Source organism: Petaurus breviceps, unplaced genomic scaffold, assembly GCF_028583685.1.
Source record: "Petaurus breviceps papuanus isolate PSGF00001 unplaced genomic scaffold, PetGlider_PUasm1.0 98, whole genome shotgun sequence".
Lineage (NCBI taxonomy): Eukaryota > Metazoa > Chordata > Mammalia > Diprotodontia > Petauridae > Petaurus > Petaurus breviceps.
In genome coordinates this window covers 58,112,212-58,134,480 of record NW_027187460.1, presented here as the reverse complement: position 1 = coordinate 58,134,480, position 22,269 = coordinate 58,112,212, and the positions used below count along the sequence as shown (strand labels likewise).

Genomic DNA, 22,269 nt, shown 5'->3' with positions numbered 1-22,269 from the left:
CTTAGTCAAGGTTCTAACTAGCTAAATAGTACAAATTTGTCAGAATGTTTTGAATATCTTCTGAGTTCCAGCCAGACTGAACAATTTCAGAATGAGTAGGGCTAACTCAGAAGTATGAAACCAAATTCATTAAGCCTGAATTGATGCTTGAAATTAAGCACTATTGATCCCATCAAAGGCAGTAAAAGAATTAATTGCTGGCCAAGTTTCTTAAATCTTAACATGGAGTGTTACTAATCTGTTCCTTTGGCAAGAATCTGTTTTTCAAAGCATCACATTTATTTTCCTTGTCTGGAGGTTAACACTTGAATCATTCAGTAAGCATTTATTAAGCTATTTCTATGTGCCTGGCACTGTACTAATCACTGAGGATGCAAAGAAGGTAAAAAACACTGCCCTCAAGGTGCTTGGAGGAAGTCACATACAAATAACTATGTACACACAAGAGATATAGAGTCTAGATAGATGATAATGCCAGAGAGAGGGCACTCCCGGTGGGGACTGGGACTGGGAAAGGCCTTTGGAAGAAGGAGTGATTTGATCTAAATCTTGAAGGAAGCCAGCGGTAGTGGTGAGAAGAGAGAGTATTCAGGCATAGAGGCCAGCCATTGAAAAGGTACGAAATCAAGAGGTGGAGGAGTGTCATATATTTAAAAAAAAAAAAAAACAGCAAAAAAAAAAAATCCCAGTGTCTGGTTTGTAGAGTATATAGAAGAGAGTAAAGTATAAAGATACTTGGAAGGGTAGGAACTAGGGCCAGATTGTAAAGGGCTTTAAATGCCAAACAGATTTTATCTTTTATCCTAGAGATAATAGGGAGTCACTAGAATTGATTGAATAGGGGGATGACATAGTCAGACCTCTGTTTTTAAAAAAAAATCACTTTGTAGGATATGAACAAAGTTTTCAGATGAAGAAATTAAAGCTACATATATGGAAAAAAATTGCTCTAAATTACTATTGATTAGAGATGCAAATTGAAACAACCGTGAGGTACCACCTCACACCTATTAGATTGGCTAATATGATAAAACAGGAAAATGATAAATGTTGGAGAATATGTGGGAAAATTGGAACACTGATGCATTGTTGGTGGAGTTGTGAATTGATCCAAACATTCTGGAGAGCAATTTAGCACTCTGCCCAAATTGCTATTTAATTGCGCATACCCTTTGATTCAGCAATACCACTACTAGGTCTGTATCTCAAAGAGATCATTAAAAATGGAGAAGGACCCACATATACAAAAATATTTATAATAGCTATTTTTGTGGTGGAAAAGAATTAGTAATTGAGGGGGTGTCCACCAATTGGAGAATGGCTGAACAAGTTGTGGTATGTGGTAATTGAATACTATTGTGCTATAAGAAATGATGAGCAGGCAGATTTCAGAAAAAACAGGAATGACTTAAATGAACTGATGCTGAGTGAAGTGAGCCAGGAGAACATTGTACACCGTAATAGCAACATTGTACAGGGACCAGCTTTGATAGATTTAGCTCTTCTCAGCAATACAGATCTAAGAAAATTCCAGAAAACTCATGATGGAAATTGCTTCCACATTCGGAGAAGGAACTATGGCGTCTGAATGCAGATTGAAACATGCTATTTTCTTTTTTTTTCTTTCTTGTTTTTCCTGTTTGTTCTGATTGTCCTTTCACAAACATGACTAATGTGGAAATAGGTTTAATATAATTGTACATGTATAACCTATATCAGATCACATATTGTCTTGGTGAAGGGAAGGAGGGAGAAAAAAATTGGAACTCAAAATCTTATAAAAGTGAATGTTGAAAACTATATATGTATTTGGAAAAAAATAAAATTACTGTTAATTGGGAAAAAAAAGAAAGGAAATGACTTTGTGATTCTTGGTATTAAAATAGTTTTCAGGGAGAACATCTGTGTAGACTTTATTTTCCTAGTGTTTTTTGAGCAAATGTAGGGAATATTCTATATAAAATGAATTCTCTACTTAAAAAAAACTTATTGCTGTTTTTTTCTCAGGGACAGGGCTGGGGTGTTTTCACTCAGGTTCCAGAGGCATCTCTGAATGATAAAGATTCTTTAAGAGAACAGGACAAGGGGACAACTAGGTGGCACAGTGAATAGAACACAAGCCCTGAAGTCAGGAGGACCTGAGTTCAAATTCGGCCTCAGAAAACTGTACCTTGGGCAAGTCATTTAACCCTAATTGCCTTGCCTTCCCCCTCCCCCCAAAAATGCAATTATAAGAGAATAGGATGGAGGAATTTGATAGCCACCAGATGGGGCCAATTGACTATGATTCCTAACCCCTAGAGGTCTTGTGAAATAATGGATGTAAAGTGCTCTACAATTCTATCCATCTATACCTATCTATCCATCTGTGCATCCATCTGTTTGTCTATGAACATACACACAAACACTTATACATGTGTAGTGCTCCAATTTTTGCACATTTTCTCCAACATTTATCATTTTCCTTTTTTTGTCATACTAGCCAATCTAATAGGTGTGAGGTGCTACCTTACAGTTTTTATTTGCATTTCTCTAATCATGATGATGGTAAAGCATGATGTCATCTTTCAGATACCAAAGAAGAAAGGAGATAATTTCATGTATCTGAATCGGTTAAAAAAAAACAAACAAAAAACCTGATGATCTTGTTTGTCTCCAGCATATTAAGTATGCTCTAATCTCTAATGGCTCTGAGACTCCAGCAACATAGGCCCTTTCTTTTTCCAGTTTCTGGGATCTCTGAATTTCTAGTTCCCCTGACTCTTAGAATTTTGATCTTGCAAGTAGGGATTGTTTCATTGGTACTTAGGTATCTGGCTTCAGGGGTTTGGCACTACGGGCGCTTGTGAAGTCTCAGTGACACAAACAAATATTTTGAGTGATAAAGTTCTGGAGATGTTAGTGAACGGCAAACTCACTATGAGTTAATAGTGTGATATAGCAGACCCAAGAATCACCCCTGTCCTAGGTTACAGTGAGAGGAGTGATAGTCCTTCTATACTCTGTCCTAGTCATACTATATAGCACGTTCATTTCTGGGTGACGCATCTTAAGAAGGTCATCCATAAGCTAGAGAGAGGGTTTAAAGGAAAGCCTTGAGTTCATGCTATGTAAGAATATGTTGAGCTTAAAGAAAACTTTAACTATCATAGAGATGATAGCTCTCGTCAAGTATTCAGAAGACTTATAAAAGAGATGCTATAGTTGTTTAGGTTGGCCCCAGAGGACAGAACCAGAAACAATGGGTGGATGTTACAGAGAAACAAATTTAGACTTGTGAGAACTCTTCTGACTTGGAGTGTATTCCTTTTTACTAGAGATTTTTGAGCAGAAATTGGAGGAAGGATCATTTATGTTGGTGATAGAGAAAGTATACTTGGTCAGTGTAGGTTGTACTAGATGGGCCCTGAAGTCATTTCCAACCCTTAGAGATTCTATGAAGATAATATTTTTACCAGTACTGATAGGTGAATATTTTCTAATTAGTGATGTACATTTTGGAGAAACAATACTTTTTCCTCCTTTCTCTCCCTATTATCTCCACCTTGATCTGTTTTTTAAGAAAAACCCAACAGATTAATCATATCAATGTGCAGAATATAGGTAGTGGTAATTAAATAATGACACTTAAAGAGGTAGTGGATGTAGATCTTTTTAGAAATTGCTTAATGCCACCTAGTTTATTTCTGGAAACCTCATATAAAGTTTATTTGAATCTCTTACAGCTTATATACATTTGATATGCGTTCTCTTGATGAACCTGTGAAGGTACATGTGGATCATGTATCTGCGGTCCTTGACGTTGATTACTCACCTACTGGGAAAGAATTTGTGTCTGCTAGTTTTGACAAATCCATTCGAATCTTTCCTATAGACAGAATTCATAGCAGGTAAGTGACTGTCAATAAATTACTTGTTCTTCTGTCAGAGAAGACCTTTATCATGTTTTTATTTCCAATAGTTAAATTTAGCTCATGTTCAGAATATGATCATTATCATGTACTTTGAGCTGTGAAATACTGTCCTATTATCTCTTTTTTCTGTTGCATGCCCCAGTTCCGAAGGGGGTCCAAAGAATCTCTGCCAGACCAGTCTCTTTCATTAAGTAGAATATATGATTTAGTGACATGAATATTCAGTTTGTCATCCCAGAGAGCTTTTTTTTTTTAACCCCAAATTGGTTTTAGGCATCATTGCATAATAAACCTTTTCATTCTCTTTAATTATGCAGATCTTAGATAAATAAATTCTCTCTTAACATTGTTGTAGTTTAAAAGCTGCTTTGGACATGTGTATGGGTAGGTGTTTTATAATTGCTCTCACTATTAACAGAACTCTAAATCGTTCTTTTTTTCTCAAAAAATTTTTTTTATAAAATATTTTGTTCATTTTAAAAGCATAAGAGACAACTTAGTGACCAAATTTGGAGGAAATGGAAGTGGTTAACATCAACAAAAAAGTTGAAATATTATACCCCTCATGTTTTCATTTGATTTTTTTGAGGAGGGATTAAAAAAAAACTTCCTAAAGAGAACACATTTCTGAAAGCTCCTTTAGGGCTATAGAGGACTTAAAGATGTTGTTTGGCAGGATTTTATTCCTACCCTCTTCCCCAGTTTTAGAGACCTTTAAGTTTAGGTGCTGTTTGGTGTCTTTTTTGGTTTACTCACTTCTCCAGCTTTAATTTCCAAATTGGAGTTTTGTGCCAGATTCAGCAGCTGTACTTTTTTGGATAGAGTTGCCAGCCCTGCTGGTTCTCATCCTGGGTCCTATGCTGCCTTCCTTTTTCCTCATGCATTTGGATCTTTGAGCACTGCATCTGAAGAGCCCTTCATGGTGTTTGAGGACAGGGTGCTTTGGACCTCAGAGTCCTGGAATGCCCTTGTCCAAGCTGTACTTATATTGGTCACTGCTGTTCTCTGATTTTTTGGAGGAGCCCTCTGTTTTTGATGCTTCCAGACAGAAAACCTTGCAGACTAGACATGTCTTTGGCCTTTCTCTAGCCATGCTGGGAGACTATGGTTTGTCAGCTAGTGCTGACTTTGCCAGTGATCCCCTTTCCTATTGCTAGAAGCTGTCGGCTGGCTATTTATGCAGTTCTGGGGTGAAAGAAGTTACTCCAACTTCTCATTGTTTTCCTTGATGATTATTCAATTTGGTGTGACCTTCAGGTTTTCTACAGTAGTTGGTGGGGAGCTAGGTAGTCATCTTCCATTCAGGTAGTCATCTTACCCATAAGTCTTTGTTCATGAATCCTTTGATTATCCATTGTGAATTGGCTCTTGTTCTTGAATATTTGTGTTAATTTCTTAAATATCTTGAATATCAGACATCAGAGACATTTAATACAAAGATTTTTCCCCCAGTCAGTAACTCTCCTTATGCCAGCTCTGTGTGCCCTCAAAAGCTTTTCAATTTTATATAGTAGAAATTTAAGAAACTTTCTTTTTTAAATCATTTTTTCCATGTTAGACCTATTTTTGTATCTTGTACCCTGGTATTTTTGAAGGTCTCAGGAACAGTAATCTTAAATAGTCTAAATTCCTGTTGTAAAGGATATTTCTTCATTGGCTTTGTACATCTAACATTTATCTGCTTGGACCCACATTTCACTTTTCCATAGATTTCTGTTGAGATGACCCTCGTTGTTCATGGATATTGATTTTGGAGAAATTTCACTTTTCTGGGCCTCAGGTGTGTGTGTCTGTGTGTGCATACACAAGTATGTACATATATATGTATGCATGTATATGCACATGCACACATGTGTATATATGCGGGGGAGAAGGTTTGAACCAAGTCAGTGGTAAAGAATCCTAGAAGGCCTTGAATTCTTATAGGACAGAGTGAAAATTACATATACTGCATAAAAAAGTGATTACATTTTCCCCATAATGCATATATAAAAGCAAACCAAAAAAGAGTTGCTTCCTTCTTTGTTTTATTCCTTTAACAGTCTTGATTGTTTCTATTGCTTTTGTTGAACATCAATCAAATCTTGGTGCTTTTTTTTTTAAATCTCATTTAGAACTGTATAGGGGAAGGTTGTTTGAACAGCTATTCATGGAAAAAAGCCAATTTTTAAAACTAACTTATATAATATCCCAGGGACATCTGAACCATTTTGCTAATCAGAGTAATGTGTACTGTGATCAAAAGCATATCAAAAACAGGTATGCTAAAAGGCCATGGATTTCATAACCCTGGATCTCACAAGTCCCTTTCAACTCCCAAAAGTCTATTATATCCTGTGGTAGTAGCTTAAAAAAAACCAAATAAGTAAATAAGCTTTTCTTTGAAATGACCTTCAGAAAACATAAAATCTTTATTAGAGAGACTAGATTTTTGAGATAAACTTTGAGTAAATAACATTTAAATGCTATGGAGAATCAGTACTTAAACTGTGTTCCATTTGGATTTCATTCAGAGTTTTACTAAGCAAACAACTAGATCAGTAGAATTCTTACCAGGTTTCAACCTGCAGAATTTGGTCTAAGAAAGACAAACAGGATTCAGGTTGTTATTTCTTTCAAAGCCCATGTCATGCATGCATGGGAGCCAATCTAGAATTGGACTCCCAACTGGAACCAGTCTGGAATTGGACTCATTTGGGGTTAAGATGCATAGTTTTATATCTTTTTCAACAGGAGCTGATGTCACCCCATTTCCTCTGGACCAAAGGAAGACCTCTATACTACTTTCAGCCTTATGACCCCTCCCAGCCTTGGGCTATCTAGCCAAAGAATCTGTCTCCACCCAAGTTTGGGTAGAATGCTATGGGCTTCCCTACCTTAGATAAAATTACTTGTGAGCTTGGGTAGAGGCTGACCAGGATAAGGAGAGACAATGCAATCTCATTATCAGTAATGTCCTTCTGAAGAAAAACTGAACTTAAAGTCAGGACTTGGGAGAAAGCTCTGAATCTTGTTTTTTCACAAAGGCAATTTACTTTTTTTTTTTTTTTTGAGGGGGGAAGACAGGGCAGTTGGGGTTAAGTGACTTGCCCAAGGTCACAAGGATAGTAAGTGTTAAATGTGTGAGTCCAGATTTGAACTCAGATCCTGCAAACTCCAAGGCAAGTGCTCTATTCACCGCTCCACCTAGCCTCCCTGGCAATTACTTAATTTTGACTGTATATAGAAAACCTGCTAAGTTTATTTAAGTTTTTTAATCCCCTTTCTAAGGATGCATTCCAATATTTTTATGAACTTTACAATACTTTAAATCTTGGGTGCCTTGCCTGTAGTATGTAGTTTGTTGAATTAGTAGACATTCAAGCACAAGAAACATGTGGATTAAGAATTTTGAAATTATGTATCATAAAGGAGTGGTTTAAGTTGGTTTATTTACTAGTCAGAGAGTTGTATTTGACTGCCCAGAGCAGTTTTTGGGTCCTTCTTCTTGGCACTTAGGGACTTTGTGAGCCTGAGCAAATCATTTGTTCTCTTAGTGCTCCAGGCACTGTCCAGGTATGTAAATTATCAGTCCCCTGTAGACATGCCCTGGGAGAGGGAATGTCCTCCTCTAGAGCTCATTAAATCTAGGAAATCTGGACTAGCAACACTGATATATACAATAATTTATATTATTTTTTTTTAAAGACTGGCTTTATTTCCTGCCATTTAAACCTACTTCTGTCTTCTTGTTGTTGGGGAAGAGTGCCTTTCTTTGATTGGGGTGAACCTTGAAGAAGCTGAAAAACAAGAATGAGACAGGTCGTCTTGGAATTCAGTGGTCATTTGTATCCAGGTGACACTTCTTTAGGGCACTTTTAGCCTCTCCCTTTGTAGTATGGGAATTTCCTTGGATCTTTTATGTGAGTTTTGTATATTCAGAAGCCTGGAACAGATTTCACTGGATGTGACAAATCATTTTTAGGTTACAAAGTGCTTTAAATATAGTTATTTTATTTGAGCTTCCGAGGATAAAGCTGTCTCCATTTCACAAATGAGGGAACTGAGGCTCAGAAATGAAATTATTATAGGCTAGGGGTGCTGGGAACCCTGAAATGTCAAAGGTACAGGGCGAGGGTCTGCCTTGAAAGAATTTGGCCACTCAAGCCTTCCAGTCCAAGTAATGAGTTTATTTGTGACGCCAGTACATGTAGGCCAGATTTTAAGAATCTGCAAGATTTAATGGGGGCAAGATTGATATTTTATACAGAAAGACTGTGGGAATATCTGGATTGGATTTAGAAGTGGCAAGTAGCCTAGGGTGGGCCAAGGGCAGACAGTGAGGGCCACAATGAAAGAGCAGTTTAAAAATTGACTGGGATGGGAGGGATGCCTCAGTCAAACACCAGAGATCTGGGTTTTGAGGCTGGGTTCCTGAAATTTGGGAAAGTTCAGGGCCTTTTAGGGGTTCATGTGGGCGTGACTTGCCCCACTGTCAGTGCCAGACTTGAAGTTTGAACCCAAATCTTTCCTGGTGCCAAGTACTTTTTTCCACTGTTCCTCCTGCCTCTCTTGTTTTTTGAGACTATAAAATAACAAGTTTGTGTTTATGTTTGGGAGGACTAAGAAAGAAGTTTGTTTTAGTTTGGACATGACTCTGCAATACTCTCATAATTTTCCTTTCTCATGGGTAATTTTAAATTGTACAACATATTTAATTCCCTTTCCATTTTGCTCTGAGTCTTAGATCATTTTCCCTTTGGATTTCACCTCTCTTCCTTCCCTTTTACATCTCTCCTTTAGACTTCCCCTTTTCTAATTCTTTTGGATTTGTTTTAATTTTTCTCTTAATGTTGTTTATGACACTTCCAAATATAGTGTTTTCTGTGAATTTTTTAAAGTCATATGTTTCACAACATTTCCAAGTAGGTATGATACTTAACTTCATTTACTGAGTAATTCTTACCTCAATCTACTAGGTGCTTTTGTGACTCTCGCCTTTTTTCCACACATGTAAATCAACAACACACTTCAATTTTAAGTCAATTTGATAGAATCAAATATTTCATAACACAAATTGGGAAACATTACAGAATTCAAGAAGCTATCTGAGACCACCTGTTGCATTCCCTTTATTTTTTTACTAAAACAAAAAAAGGATCGATGATATTTTTGTTCTTAATCAGTATAATTTGGTTTTTGTGTTCTAAATTCTGCAATGATATGTTTTACTTACTCAACCTTGACTTATTCTCTGAGCTCATGTATGAGATTTAGAGTACTGTGATTTCAGATAATAACCTTGTATTCCTTAAAGATTTAAAGAAACTGGGGGGGTGAAGTCAAGATGGCGGAGTAGAAGCAGGACCTCTGCTGGGCTCCAGCTTCCACCTTCCCCAATCCATGTAAAAGGGGACTCTAAACAAACTTTGGAGCTGCAGAACCCACAAAATGACACAGAGAAGCTAACCTCTTGCTGAGGACAGTCCCGCAAGCCGGCAGGAATCGGCCAGCACAGCTCTCTGGGAGCCAAGCCCTAAGCCGAGGCTTTAGCCCCAGGGTGGGCCTGACCAGCTGCCCACCCCCAGGCCCCCAGATCAGCAGCAGCTGTGGCCATTTCCAGATTTGTCAACACATAGATGGGAAGGACAAAGTGAGAGGTCAGTGCAGTCTGGACTTTGGGACCCAGTAAGTGGGAGTGCGTGGCTTTTGCCCCCGGGGCGAGAAGCCGCTGAGATGCCAGGCACAGCCAGCCAGTGCATGCCACATGGTAGCTTCAGGTCCAGGCCTACAGAGTGTAGGGGAACCAAGCACCAGTCTGAGGGGGTAATCGCTCTTGCTTTAACCTGCTTGGATCTGGATTGCAGTCTAGGGTGGAGGTCTGGGGGTGTGTGTCCAGCTTGCCAGAGTGTGTGGAGACCTCAGAGAGGGCACCCATCTAATACCTCTGGCAGCTGAGAAAACTCCAGCATTTGGCACAAAAGCTCCCCTGTCTGGTGGCAGAGTCCTACTGTGGCAAAAAGCCCAGGGGTCAAGTGACTGAGGGGCTACATGACCAGGCAAAGGAAACAAAGCAGACAGAAGATTCCAACATTAGACTCCTATTTTGGGGACAAAAAGGAGCAAAGCATGGAACAGGAGGAAGACAGTGAAGTCAGAACTCCTACACCAAAAGCTTCAAAGGAAACTACAAGCTGGTTACAGGCCATAGAGGACCTTAAGAAGCAGATAAGAGAAGTGGAGGAAAAATTGGGAAAAGAAATGAGAATGATGCAAGAAAATTATGAAATGAGAGTCAACAGCATGACTGAGGAAAATCATATCTTAAAAAACAGACTAACTCAATTGGCAAAAGAGGCTCTAAAAGGCAATGAGGAGAGGAACGCCTTTTTTTTTAGGAAAAGCCTAATTTGCCAGATGGAAAAAGAATCTTAAAAGCTCAACGAGGAGAATCATTGCTTCAGAATTAGATTGGAGCAAATGAAAGCTAATGACTTTATGAGAAATCAAGATGCTATTAAACAGATCCAAACAAATGAAAGAATAGAAGGCAATGTGAAATATCTCATGGGAAAAACCACTGACCTGGAAAATAGGTGCAGGAGAGAGAATTTAAAAATTATTGGACTACCTGAAAGCCATGATCAAAGTAAGAACCTAGAAATCATCCTCCAGGAAGTTCTCAAAGAAAACTGCCCTGATGTTTTAGAATAAGAGGGCAAAATAGAGGTTGAAAGAATCCGCCGATCTCCTCCTGAAAAAGATCCCAAAAAGAAAATTCCTAGGAATATTATAGTCAGGTTCCAGAATTCCCAGATTAAGGAGAGAATATTACAAGCAGCCAGGAAGAAACAATTTGAATATTGTGGAAACACAATTACGATAACTCAGGATCTGGCAGCTTCTACATTGGGGGATTGAAGGGCTTGGAATATGATATTCTGGAGGTCAAAGAAGCTGGGATTAAAACCAAGAGTGACCTACCCAGCAAACTGAGTATCATGTTTCAGGGGAAAATATGGTCATTCAGTGGAATAGAGGATTTTCAAGCATTCTTGCTGAAAAAAAACAGAGTTGAATAGAAAATTTGACATTCAGTTACAAGAAGCAAGAGAAGCATGAGAAGGTAAACTGGGAAAAGAAATCATAAGGAACTTATCAAAGTTGAACTATTAACATTCCTACATGGAAAAACCATAATTGTAACTGATGAAACTTTTCTCAGTAGTTGAAGGAAATAGAAATATATGTATGTCTATATATGAGGGTATATGGGCATATGAATACATATGTGAATGTATGTATATATGTTTACAGGTATAGATAGAGAGCACAGGACAATTTAACAGGAAGGGATGATACTTAAAAGGTGAAATTAAGAGGTGAGAGAGGAATAAAATGAGAGGAGATGGGGAGAGACAGAATGGGGTAAATTATCTCATATAGAAGAGGCAAGGGAAAATGGTTACAATGGAGGAGAAGAATAGGAAGGCAAAAGGGAATGGGTCAACCTTATTCTCACTGAATTTGGCTCAGGGAGGGAATGAAATACATACTAAATAGGGTATCTCACCCTACAGGAGAGTAGGGGTAGGGCATGAGAGGGGGGATGATGGAAGGGAGGGCAGGCTGGGGGGAAGGGAAGTTGTGAGCACCTACGTTTGAAAAGGGATGGGATCAAAGTAGTGAATAGAACAAGTGGGAGGTGGGATAGGAGGGAGGGAAATATAGTCAGTCTTTTACAATATATCTACTGTGTTATTGTGCATTAGCCACACATGTCCAACCTATACTGAACTGCTTATCTTCCCAGTAAGGGTGTGAGACAAGGGAGGAAGGGAATGAATCTGGAATTCAAAGTTTTAAAATCAAATACTCAAATATATACTATTATTAAAATTGTTTTACATGTAATTGGGAAATAAGATATACAGGCACTGGGGCATAGAGATCCACTGGAAAAGTCGAAAGGGGTATGGGAGAAAATATGGGAGAGAGCAGATTGGAGGAGGGATATGCTGTGGGACTGCTATTTTGGGGCGGTGGGTAGGGGGAAAACGGAGAAAATTTATAACTCAAAATCTGGCAGAAATGAATGATGTAAATCAGAAGTTAATAAAGCATTTGGAAAAAAAAGATTTAAAGAAACTATCTGATATTTGAAAAGTAGTGCTAAGGTATTAAAGAAAAGATCCATAGAGTTCTAAAGGTTTTGATGATTTTTTTTTAATAGAGAAGTATATCACACAAAGAGAATGCAACATGTTATCTCTGTGAAATGGACATCTGACAACAAATACATTTTGTGTGGATCTGATGAAATGAACATTCGACTTTGGAAAGCCAATGCTTCTGAAAAATTGGGTGTGGTAAGAGACCCCATTCATTTTCTAATTGTCTTATTGCTGATTTGGCTTTTGTTTTACTAAATGTTTATTATTTTTTGACCAAAGAAACATTCAGATCAATTTAGCCTCTTAAGGTAATTACCTTAGTTTAGGCATTGTAGAGTACTGCATTTTTAGCATGATACTTAGTGAGTGATCTGTTAATGTTTAATATCGAATTTTTAAAATTTGACTGCAGTGTTAGGCATTTTTGTCTGTTTTAAATTGTATTGGGCTCCCATTTTTTTATCTTTAAGAGCATTTTTCTGAAATTCATGTAAATTAATGGAGGAATGATTTCAGTTTCAAGAAATACAGTTTATAACAATGCTTCTTGAGGAGCACAGACAGTTGTGCTGGTGATTTGGGATGTAATAAAGAATTTTGTGGGGTTTTTTTTTTTTTAGTAAAAGACAAATCTTGGTTATCAGTATCATAAAATAAGCCTAACAACTTAACTGCTCTTGTTGTCATTTTTTTTAAGCTTACATCACGAGAGAAGGCAGCCTTAAATTATAACCAGAAGTTGAAGGAGAAATTTAAATACCATCCTCAGATAAGGCGAATAGCTCGACATCGTCATTTGCCTAAGACCATCTATAGCCAGATTAAGGAGCAGCGCATCATGAAAGAAGCTCGTCAGAGGAAGTATGTTTGACATTGTACTAGTGGCATCCTTTCCCCTCCCTCACTAAATAAAATAATGCAGAGCAAGAGAAGGAAGTAGCACATAATGCTGGAGTCATCTTTCAAGTGGTCAGTCTTTGTGCTGTTACACATTAATGCTTCGTTTGGTTTGGAAAGAAAGGAAAGGTCCAGTCATTCTAAACTCATCTACTCTCCAGTGACTGATAACACATGGAAACATTAGTGAATTTAGAGTTATGAAAAAAATTCACAGTTCCTATGAATACATGCCTGAGTTAGAAGTTGGCAAAGAAAATCAGAGTGAACTATTTCACAAAGAGCTTATTTTTTCTGCTCATGTTATTCAACCTCATAACCACTACAAATGGAAAATAATAAGTCCTTTCTAATCTAATTGGATTTGAGGCATTTTTCCATATCCTTGTGTTATTTGAGATAAGTTTTAATCCCAGTTTTGGACCACCTAATAAGAGCAGGCCTTTTTCCCTGGAAAAAGTTGTTTGTAATTGTGTTGGTAATTCTTTTACTTGCTGAAAGCACAAGGTTCATACGACATGCTGTATATTTTTAGACAAAGATACCTAAAAGAATCGCATTAGTAGATTGTGTTGCTAGGTGAACTTGGGACTTGAGGGTAGACATTTTAAAGTATATAACATCTTCAGATTGGGGCATTTCTGTTTATAAATGAGTCCTAATGTTTAGCAGAGTAGAATATTAAAATGCTGACCCCCTTGTTCTGTTCTTTTTTTTTAATCAGGTGACATTCCAGTGAAAGAATGTGTTTTTTTAAATTATATTTTGGTTAGATAAATTTTCTTATAATCTCATGTACATTTTGTGTATTTTTTCTTTTCCCAGGGAAATGAATCGGATCAAACATAGCAAACCTGGATCGATACCATTTGTGCCTGAGAAGAAGAAGCACATAGTGGCTGTTGTGAAATAACATCTGAGAGGTCTGCTGATTGTTGGTATGTAATTATTTGTTATGTACAGTTTGATGGGTCTAAAAATAACATTACAGGCTCTGCTTAAAAGCAGAAAAACCTTAATTACATGTAATAGGGCTTCCCTTAGAGATGTTTTTTTTAATCACCTTAATTTGGTGTGTGTTTATTTTCAGTAGCCCCCAAAATTCTCCTATAAACAGTTTGCCGTATAACCAGTATTTCATCCCATAGTCTCTATCTTAGAATAGGTAAAGGAGTACTGTGTTTGCAAGGGAACTTTGGTCTCAAAGATAGAAAATATGAAAAACTGTTACTTTTCTTCCAGTAATGTATTAATCTATATATTTTACATAGTATATATGTCTTCTTTTGAGTGTGGTTTAAACCAAACTTCTATTATTTTTTATTCTGGTTTGACCGATAATTAATGATGATTCTTTTCATGATACTAGTGCTTATAACACTAGTTAATAAGCTTTAGAATGTTTTTAAATATTAGTTTATAACACTTGATATAGGTATTTGCCTTTCTGTTATCTTTAAGATGATTAACATAATAGTATTTTTAATTGGTAATAAGACAAAGTTAGCATTAAAGTGCTTGATTGGTTTCAGGTAACTTATACCCATTGATGTCTTTAAGTCCTTTTTTTCCATCAGTTCCATTGAAATTTTTTATAATTTTAAGTTCCAGATCTTAAGACCTTGAAGAATGGGGAACATTTAGATAGGTGGAAAGGAAAAGAGAGTGTATTCAAGGAAGGAGCCATAACATACTAAAAAGCACAGAGGAAGAAATGAACATAGGATATGAGGGGTACCAGAATTCAGGAAGACCTGAGTTCAAATCCAGTGTCAGACACTATGTGACCATAGGCAAGTCACTTAACCCCAATTGCTTTGCCAAAAAAAGAAAAGGGGGTTTTGTTTCAACAACCCAGAGCTTCTTCCTGAAAATACCAGGCATGTTCCCCAGGGTGTTGTCCTTTTTCTTTTTCCTCCAGCATTCATTCTTTCAATAGTGGATAAAGTACCGAAGTCATTAAGACCTGAATTCAAATCTAGCCTAAATACTTACTAGCTTTGTGACCCTCAGCAAGTCAATTAAGTGCTTTTTGCCTCAGGTTCCTCAGTTGTATCGCAGGATAATAACAGCACTTACCTCATTGAGTTTTTTGTGTGAGGATCACATAAGGTAATATTTATAGATTACCTTACTTAGCATGGTGCCTGGCACATAGTAGGCACTCTATAAATGCTTATTCCTTTCCTCCTCTTTGTGTACAGTCTCTCCCCAAAATATGTGTACTAATGAATCAGTTCAGTAGACTGTCGATCCATCTGGAAAATAGGTATTCTTCATATACTTGATTCTTCTTTGTTAGGCCAAACTCTTTTGAGCAATAAGTGATCTCATTTATTAAGCTGAGAAATGTTCTAGAGCTTGACACATTCAGCATAATGTCTGCAAAACAACAGTATCTAGAAAACCTCACCCGACATAGGTTCCCAAAATGGGCAATACTGCCTTCTGGGGTGGGCTGAAAAAATCCAATGAGGTGGTATTTTTTTTTTTTAATGATGCAGATTAAAAAAAAAAAAAACCCAAAGGGAAAACTGTTAAAGGGCTAAAGAAAGTAGATTTCCAGAGGGGCACCCAGTATTTTTTTTTTTAAGGGGGAGGTAGGCCAAATAAGTTTGGGCACTTTTGTACTACACATTTGTACTGCTCTGAACATCCTGTGTTTTAGTGTCCAAGCTAGTGTTGTCTCTTTGTTTTATGCCTCATGTGATATTAATGGTCAGAGGATTGTAGAACAAAGGTATTTCTGATGTCACATCTGTCATTGAAATTTTTTAGGACCTTAACAGTTGTATGTGAGATACCTTGTTGGAGCAGAGCCTTTGAAATGACATTTTGCTCTACTCAAATTCTTTAGTTTTATAGTCAAACAGTAAGCCAATTCCAGTGGCATATTTTTTTTCTGAACCTTACTTTCAATTTTAAGACCTTGAAGATATCTACTGGACAGTACTGGGAAATGTGGAAAATAAGTTTGATAGGGTGGTGTCAAATTATTGAAGACTTTGAAAGCCAGGAATCCAAGTTTAATAATGGAAGACCACTGGTCAGATATGAGCAAGGGAATACCAGATGAAAGCTGTGTTTAGCAACAGAATGGATAAGAAGGAAAAAATGAATTGGGCAGGTTAGTAAGAAGGACTTTTAGAGTAAGCTAAGTGTGATTCCATGAAGTCCTGAATGAGGTTGGCTACAATAGGAATGGAGAAAAATGATTAAAGCTGAGAAACTTGTGTCTATCAAAAGTGACCCAAAGATTTGCACCTTAGTTTATCGGGTATATAGGTAGTGTTACTGAGAAGAGGAGCTAGCTTTGGTAGGAGAATGGTGAGTTCTACTCTAAATATTTTGAGCTGGAGATTGACCAAAAGATGTTCCACTATAAATTTTTAATAGGTATCTGAAGATATGGGAATTAATTTGGGTGAAGATAGAACTAGCAAGATAGATTTTAGGACTTCAGGTTAGCTGAAATGTTTGAAATAGTTGTGATCCTGCAGTCCTTCTACCCTATGCTTACTTGTTCATTTATGACTAATTTAAAGAATTTTTATAAAATTAACATTGACATTGGGTTTTTTTTCTCCTTTATTTTAGAGAGTCACATAAACTTGGAGCTGAAAGAGACTATTTAACAATCATCGCACACAGTGTCCTCGTATTATACATGGGGATATTGAGACTTAGAGAGGTGAAGTGTGAAGTGACCTGCCTAGGTCATCAAGTGGCAGAACCAAGACCAGAATCCAATTCTTCGGAATCCCAGTCCACTGCTTTTGCTGCTCTGTCAAGCTGTCTCATTCTTACTTAAGATTTGGAAAACCACCTCTGTATTTGACCTCTTCTTTCATATTTTTTTGTATGTGTTCCCAGAGTTGTCTTAAAAGTTATTTGAAGACAGAACTCATCTTTTTGATGAACCTTTGTACATTCCTTCATAAGTTCTTAGTACATACAGTCCTGCAAAACTCAATAAATATTAGTATGGAAAAATGACTAGCAAATATTCATTTTATATACTATCTAAAAGATAAAAACAACCATTAACATAGTTCTTGACCAGCGTCATGTTAAGGTACTGGTTTATTACTGATTTACAAGAAAATGTCACCTACTGAGTCACTGGCATCACCACCTGCAACAACCTGTGGTTTCCATAGTGATGTCTAACAGTGAATTGTACACAACAGAACCTGATTCATTAATTAAGGACGTGAGCAATTTCCTGCAATTCAAAGCAATTTCCTAATTTAGAATTGAGAGCACAACTTTAATCATTTTAAAATACAAACTTTACTGAGCACAACCTGTTGAAATTTAGTGCAGGAAAAACACCTAACAAGTAAAGTCGTCAGGACAGAATTGGGAATGTAATGATCTAAACCAGATGCTTAAGTGGAGGGAATATTGCCTAGGGGCTTCTAGTATCCCTGAGAGGGAAGGAGACTCCAGAATGCTGTTAAGCATCCTCATTTCTTCCTGTTATGCAATGGAGCTACAAAGTGAAGTGTAATGCCATCCAGCCTCTAGTTTATTTTGATCCTTAACTTTTATTTCTTGAACACGGGATAAATGACACCTAGTATTTTCCCTTATGTATTGCCATCTTTGGGCATCACTGCTACATTTTTTGAAGTTGAGGTATATGTGTTAGTGATAGAAATTAGACAATTTTTGTTATAATGAAATTTAACCATTTATATTTAGGAGATAGTTAAAGGAGAAAATGGATAGCCTGGATCATCAGAAATCTTCATAAGGATGTTAAAAGTCTATTTTGTCTTGAGCACTGATTTGAGAATTATATTTCAGTTCATGAGACATAAGTGCTTAGTACCATATTAAATGTTTTACATAAAAGTGGTGTTTTACGAACATGTGATTGATAAAGTTTTGTTTGTTCTTTTAGAAGACGTCAATATGGTAAGAGCCTGTGGTTTTTGTCAGTATGAAAATTCTCCCTGACAAATCACAACTGGTCTGTAGTATAATAGGATAGTGATTCCAACTCCTTTTGGAGTTTAGACACCATATCATTTGTTTAATTTTTAGGAAACCATTACTCCTGAAGATGCATAGGTTTTTTTTTTTTTTCTTGCTTTTTGGAGGGGGCAATGCTGGGCAATTGGGATTAAGCGACTTGCCTGAGGTCACATGGCTAGTAAGTGAAAAGTATGTGAGGCCAGATTTGAACTCTGCCTCCTGAATCCAGGGCTGGTGCTCTATTCACTGTGCCACCTAGCTGCCCTGAGTATTGTTAATTTCTAAAAATTAATTTAAAATTTTTTTGAGAATTTCCCAACATTACTTGAGATAATTGAAGTCCCTTGATGTCAAAATCAAGTCTAGGGATCATTCTAATAAAGCTGAAGATAAGGAAACATAAAATGATTTCAGATGATTCCTTATGTGTTGTATGGATTAATATGAATCTGTAGCTATACAACATGCCATCTTTAATAAAGAGAATATTACATGGACTTATTTTGTTCAAACTTTGTTGGAACTAGAAATAATAGAAGTAATCTCTTCATGTTCATCTTCTACATGTGTGGTAGAATGTGAGATAAAGGGATTTATTACCTAAAATAACCTCAGATATACTAGAAAATGTAAAATATGAAACCTGTCTTAAGGCAGAGAAAGAGGAGGCTTATCTAGTGGACTCACCTCTATTCAGGGATACGAGCAAGAGTATGATACATCTGGTGTGGGTTAGAGAGGGCTCCAAAACTTAGAAGAAACTTGGGGCAAGAGACCCTTATCCCCAGAAGTGACCAGGAATAAACCCGCACTAGCCACAACCTGAGTCATTTCACTTCCCCTGGGAACAATATCCTATCTGGAGATGGAGAGATTATTTTAATGCCTCCACGTCATCCCCAAACGACTAAATAAGGTTCACTTGGGTTTCCTTAGAATAGGTCTGGAATGGTATAATTTCAGTGTGCTTCCCCCTACCCCACCCTCAATTTGCATGCTGACTGATTCCCGTAACTTTCTGATTGGATGAGCTATTTTGTACAATTATAAATAAAAAGGCAGATTCAGGTTGAGGCAACACATTGACTAAAACTTTTCACACTTAAGTAGAATAAATTCATCTTGCAATAAATTCAACTTGCAAATGAAGATAGATTCATCTTTGTTTTGATGGGTAGAGTAATGACAAAGGGAAGGTAGTGGATTGCAGAAATAGCCGGATATGTCTCAGGGCAAAGGGGCCAAGAAAAGTGAAGCTGACGATGAAGACAAACCCTAGATTTCGCCCTTTTTACCTTTAACTGAACAGGGATAATTTTGTCATGTTGATTAGGTGTAGGAAATTCTGTGCCTGAGATATTTTTTAAGCACCTATGACTTCACTGATGAATCATTTCCCCAAAAGACTTGTTAACCAAAACACCACTTATAACAGCTTACTCTTCCAAGCCACTTCAACAAGCATTTATTTAATGTCCACTAAGTATGAGGAATTGTACTAAGACACTGGAAGTTCCTTTGAATCGAGATTATGAAGGAATGTAGGACCAAATTTTACTTATTGTTATGTCAACACATTTTTAAGCTCTTAAAAGTTTATTTAAAAATTCCCTTTGCTTTAAATGCACATAAAAATCACTACATAAAAATTAATGTAAATTTTTTTAACCTCAAATGCTCAAAGTGAACAACTAAACTATTTAAACCTTGCTTCAGTTCTGAAATGAAATAAATCAGGAAATTCTTTGTAAAATATATTGTTAATTTAGATTCATTCCAGGTGGAATGTAAAACTAGCATGCCTTTTCATTCTGAATAAAATAATATATTTCTGTTTATTTGTTAGCCTTTAGGTTGAGACTCATTGTTCTTGATTTTAAAAAGAAAACATTTCTCTTCTGAAGGGGGCAATGTGATGGAGTGACTCACTTTAAATTTCTCTCCTTGCTACCTCTAATCAGTCAAAAATGAACTAAATAACCTAACAAAGATGGCAGCCACAAGAGAAAAACAGCAAAGCAGTCCCTTCATGGTAATTGTTTACTATGGGAAAAATGTAATTAGGATGAGATGGAGACATCCCCAGTTGCTTAGTGTCTAATGCTTCAATGTAGGGCAAATCTTTCCCTGAATACGTCCTGATCCAAGGCTGGACCAGAGCCTGGAGCTTGGTATTTGAGAACCATCCCTGCATTAACCTGCCCCCAGGCTCAGCCTAAACCCTATTCCATGAACTCCACCCAACTTCTCCAAAATGATGGACCATCCTTGGGTCTTAGGACCCAATTGAGCTGTAAGATCTCTGACAAAGGCAGCTTTACAAAATGTCATAGGACTCTGGCCGCTGCCCAGAACCATAGTGCATCACATCTAGCACAAAAGTTAAGGAAACAGGAGAATAAAAGACCTAACAATGGCAGGCCTGATTTGATCCTGTCAACATAACCACCTTTCGGATGTGAAGGCTAGCTGCAGAAAGGGCATCAGAGAAAAGTAAGTAGACTAATAAAATGGTAAAAAAATCAAACATGAAAAGGAATTACTATGTTGAAAACTGCTATGAAGGAAGAAAATGATGCTGAAGACTCCCAGAACAGAGGAATTTCTACAATAAATTTAGAAGCCCCAGAAATTACAATAAGATAGCTGCAAGTAGCACTAGATTGGCTCAGTTAGTAGAAATGAGGAGGGAGAGAATTCCAAGCAAGGGAGACAGTCAGTGAAAATACCCAGAGTTGGGAGATGGAGATGGAGTGCTGTGCAAGAGATAGCAAAAACAACAACAACAACAACAATAAAAAAAAGAGTATTTGGAGAGTGTAAGGTTAGGGGGGGGGGTGTCCCTTTTATGAAGGGCTATCAGACCAAGGATTTTGTATTTGATTCTGGAGAAGATAAGAAGCCACTGGATTTTATTGAGTGTGAGGGGAGGTTTGTATTATGGTGAGACCTGTGCATTTAGGAAGATCACTTTGATAGCTTAGTGGGGGGTAGACTGAATGGGGAGAGTTGAGGCAGGTAGACCAACCAGCATATAATTGTAATAGTTCATGATGTTATTAAATAGTTAGATGATGAAAGCTTGTCCCAAGGTGATGTAAGGTCAGAGGAGAGAAGGTGGCATATACAAGAGATGTCTTAAAGGTAGAACTGATAGGATGTGGCAATAGATTGAATGTGGGGATTGAGAGAAAGGGAAGCATTAAGGGTGACACCTCAGTTTCAAGCCTGGAAGACCAGGAAGGTAGTAGCACTCTCAACAATAATAGGGAAATTAGGAAGAGAGAAAGATTGAGGGGAGAGATAATGAGTAAATTCTGAACACATTGAGTTTTGATGTCTGCAGGACATCCAGTGTGAAATGTCTAGTAGACAGTTGGAGATGCAAGAGTAGAGGTCAGGAGTAAGGTTAGGGCTAGATAAATGAATCTGAGAATCATCTACATAGAGATGATGATTGAATTCATGGGAGCTGGTAAGATCACCACCTGAACATAGAGGGAGAAGAAAAGAGGACCTTTGGGTATCCCTGTGGTTATTGAGCATGTCCTGGATGAACAAAAGAGATTGAAATTCCAGTAAGGGAGACTTAGAAGGAATGATCAAATAGGTAGGAAGGGAACCAGGAGAGAACAGTGTCTTCAGACTCCAGAGAGGAAAAAGCTTAAAAGAGAAGAGGATAATCAGCAATTTCAAGGTTATAGACAGATATAGAAGAATGAGCATTGAAGAAAAAAGATTATTAGAATTAATAATTAAGATATCATTGGTAACTTAGGAGAGAGCAGTTTCTTCAATGGTATTTCATTTTTTTCCCAAATACATGTAAATATCGTTTTCAACATTCACTTTTGTAAGATTTTGAGTTCCAGACTTTTTCTCCCTCCTCTACCCCTCCCCGAGACAGCAAGCAATCTGATATAGGTTATACATCTACACTAATATTAAACATTTCACATTAGTTATGTTGTGAAAGAATTGAAAATAAAGGGGAAAACCAAGAGAAAGAAAAGAAAAACAAAAAAGGTGAAAATAGTACACTTTGATTAGACTCCATAGTTCTTTCTCTGGATGTAGGTATTTTCCATCATGAAGAATTTTGAAATTATCTTGGAGTGTTGTATTGCTGAGAAGAGCTAAGTATCAAAGCTGATCATTGCACAGTGTTGCTGATATAGTATACAATGTTCTGATTCTGTTCACTTCACTCAGCATCAGTTCATTTAAATCTTTTCAGTTTTTTTTTCTGAAATCTTCCTGCTTATCATTTCTTATAGCACAATTGTATTCTATCACATTCACATACTACAATTTGTTCAGCC

The 22,269-nt window shown here is 37.1% G+C and overlaps 1 protein-coding gene across 1 annotated transcript in view; it reads left to right on the top strand.

Annotated features, from left to right (window-relative positions):
* The window catches only part of DCAF13 (DDB1 and CUL4 associated factor 13), a 37,459-nt gene extending 20,502 nt beyond the window's left edge, over window positions 1-16,957 (top strand). Inside the window, exons 8-12 of the mRNA XM_069081121.1 lie at window positions 3,726-3,890; window positions 12,127-12,262; window positions 12,765-12,928; window positions 13,790-13,902; window positions 16,562-16,957. Of these exons, the coding sequence (XP_068937222.1) occupies window positions 3,726-3,890; window positions 12,127-12,262; window positions 12,765-12,928; window positions 13,790-13,877 (553 nt within the window). The 3' untranslated portion in view covers window positions 13,878-13,902; window positions 16,562-16,957. The remainder of the gene's footprint in view (window positions 1-3,725; window positions 3,891-12,126; window positions 12,263-12,764; window positions 12,929-13,789; window positions 13,903-16,561) is intronic.
* Window positions 16,958-22,269: the final 5,312 nt, after the last annotated feature.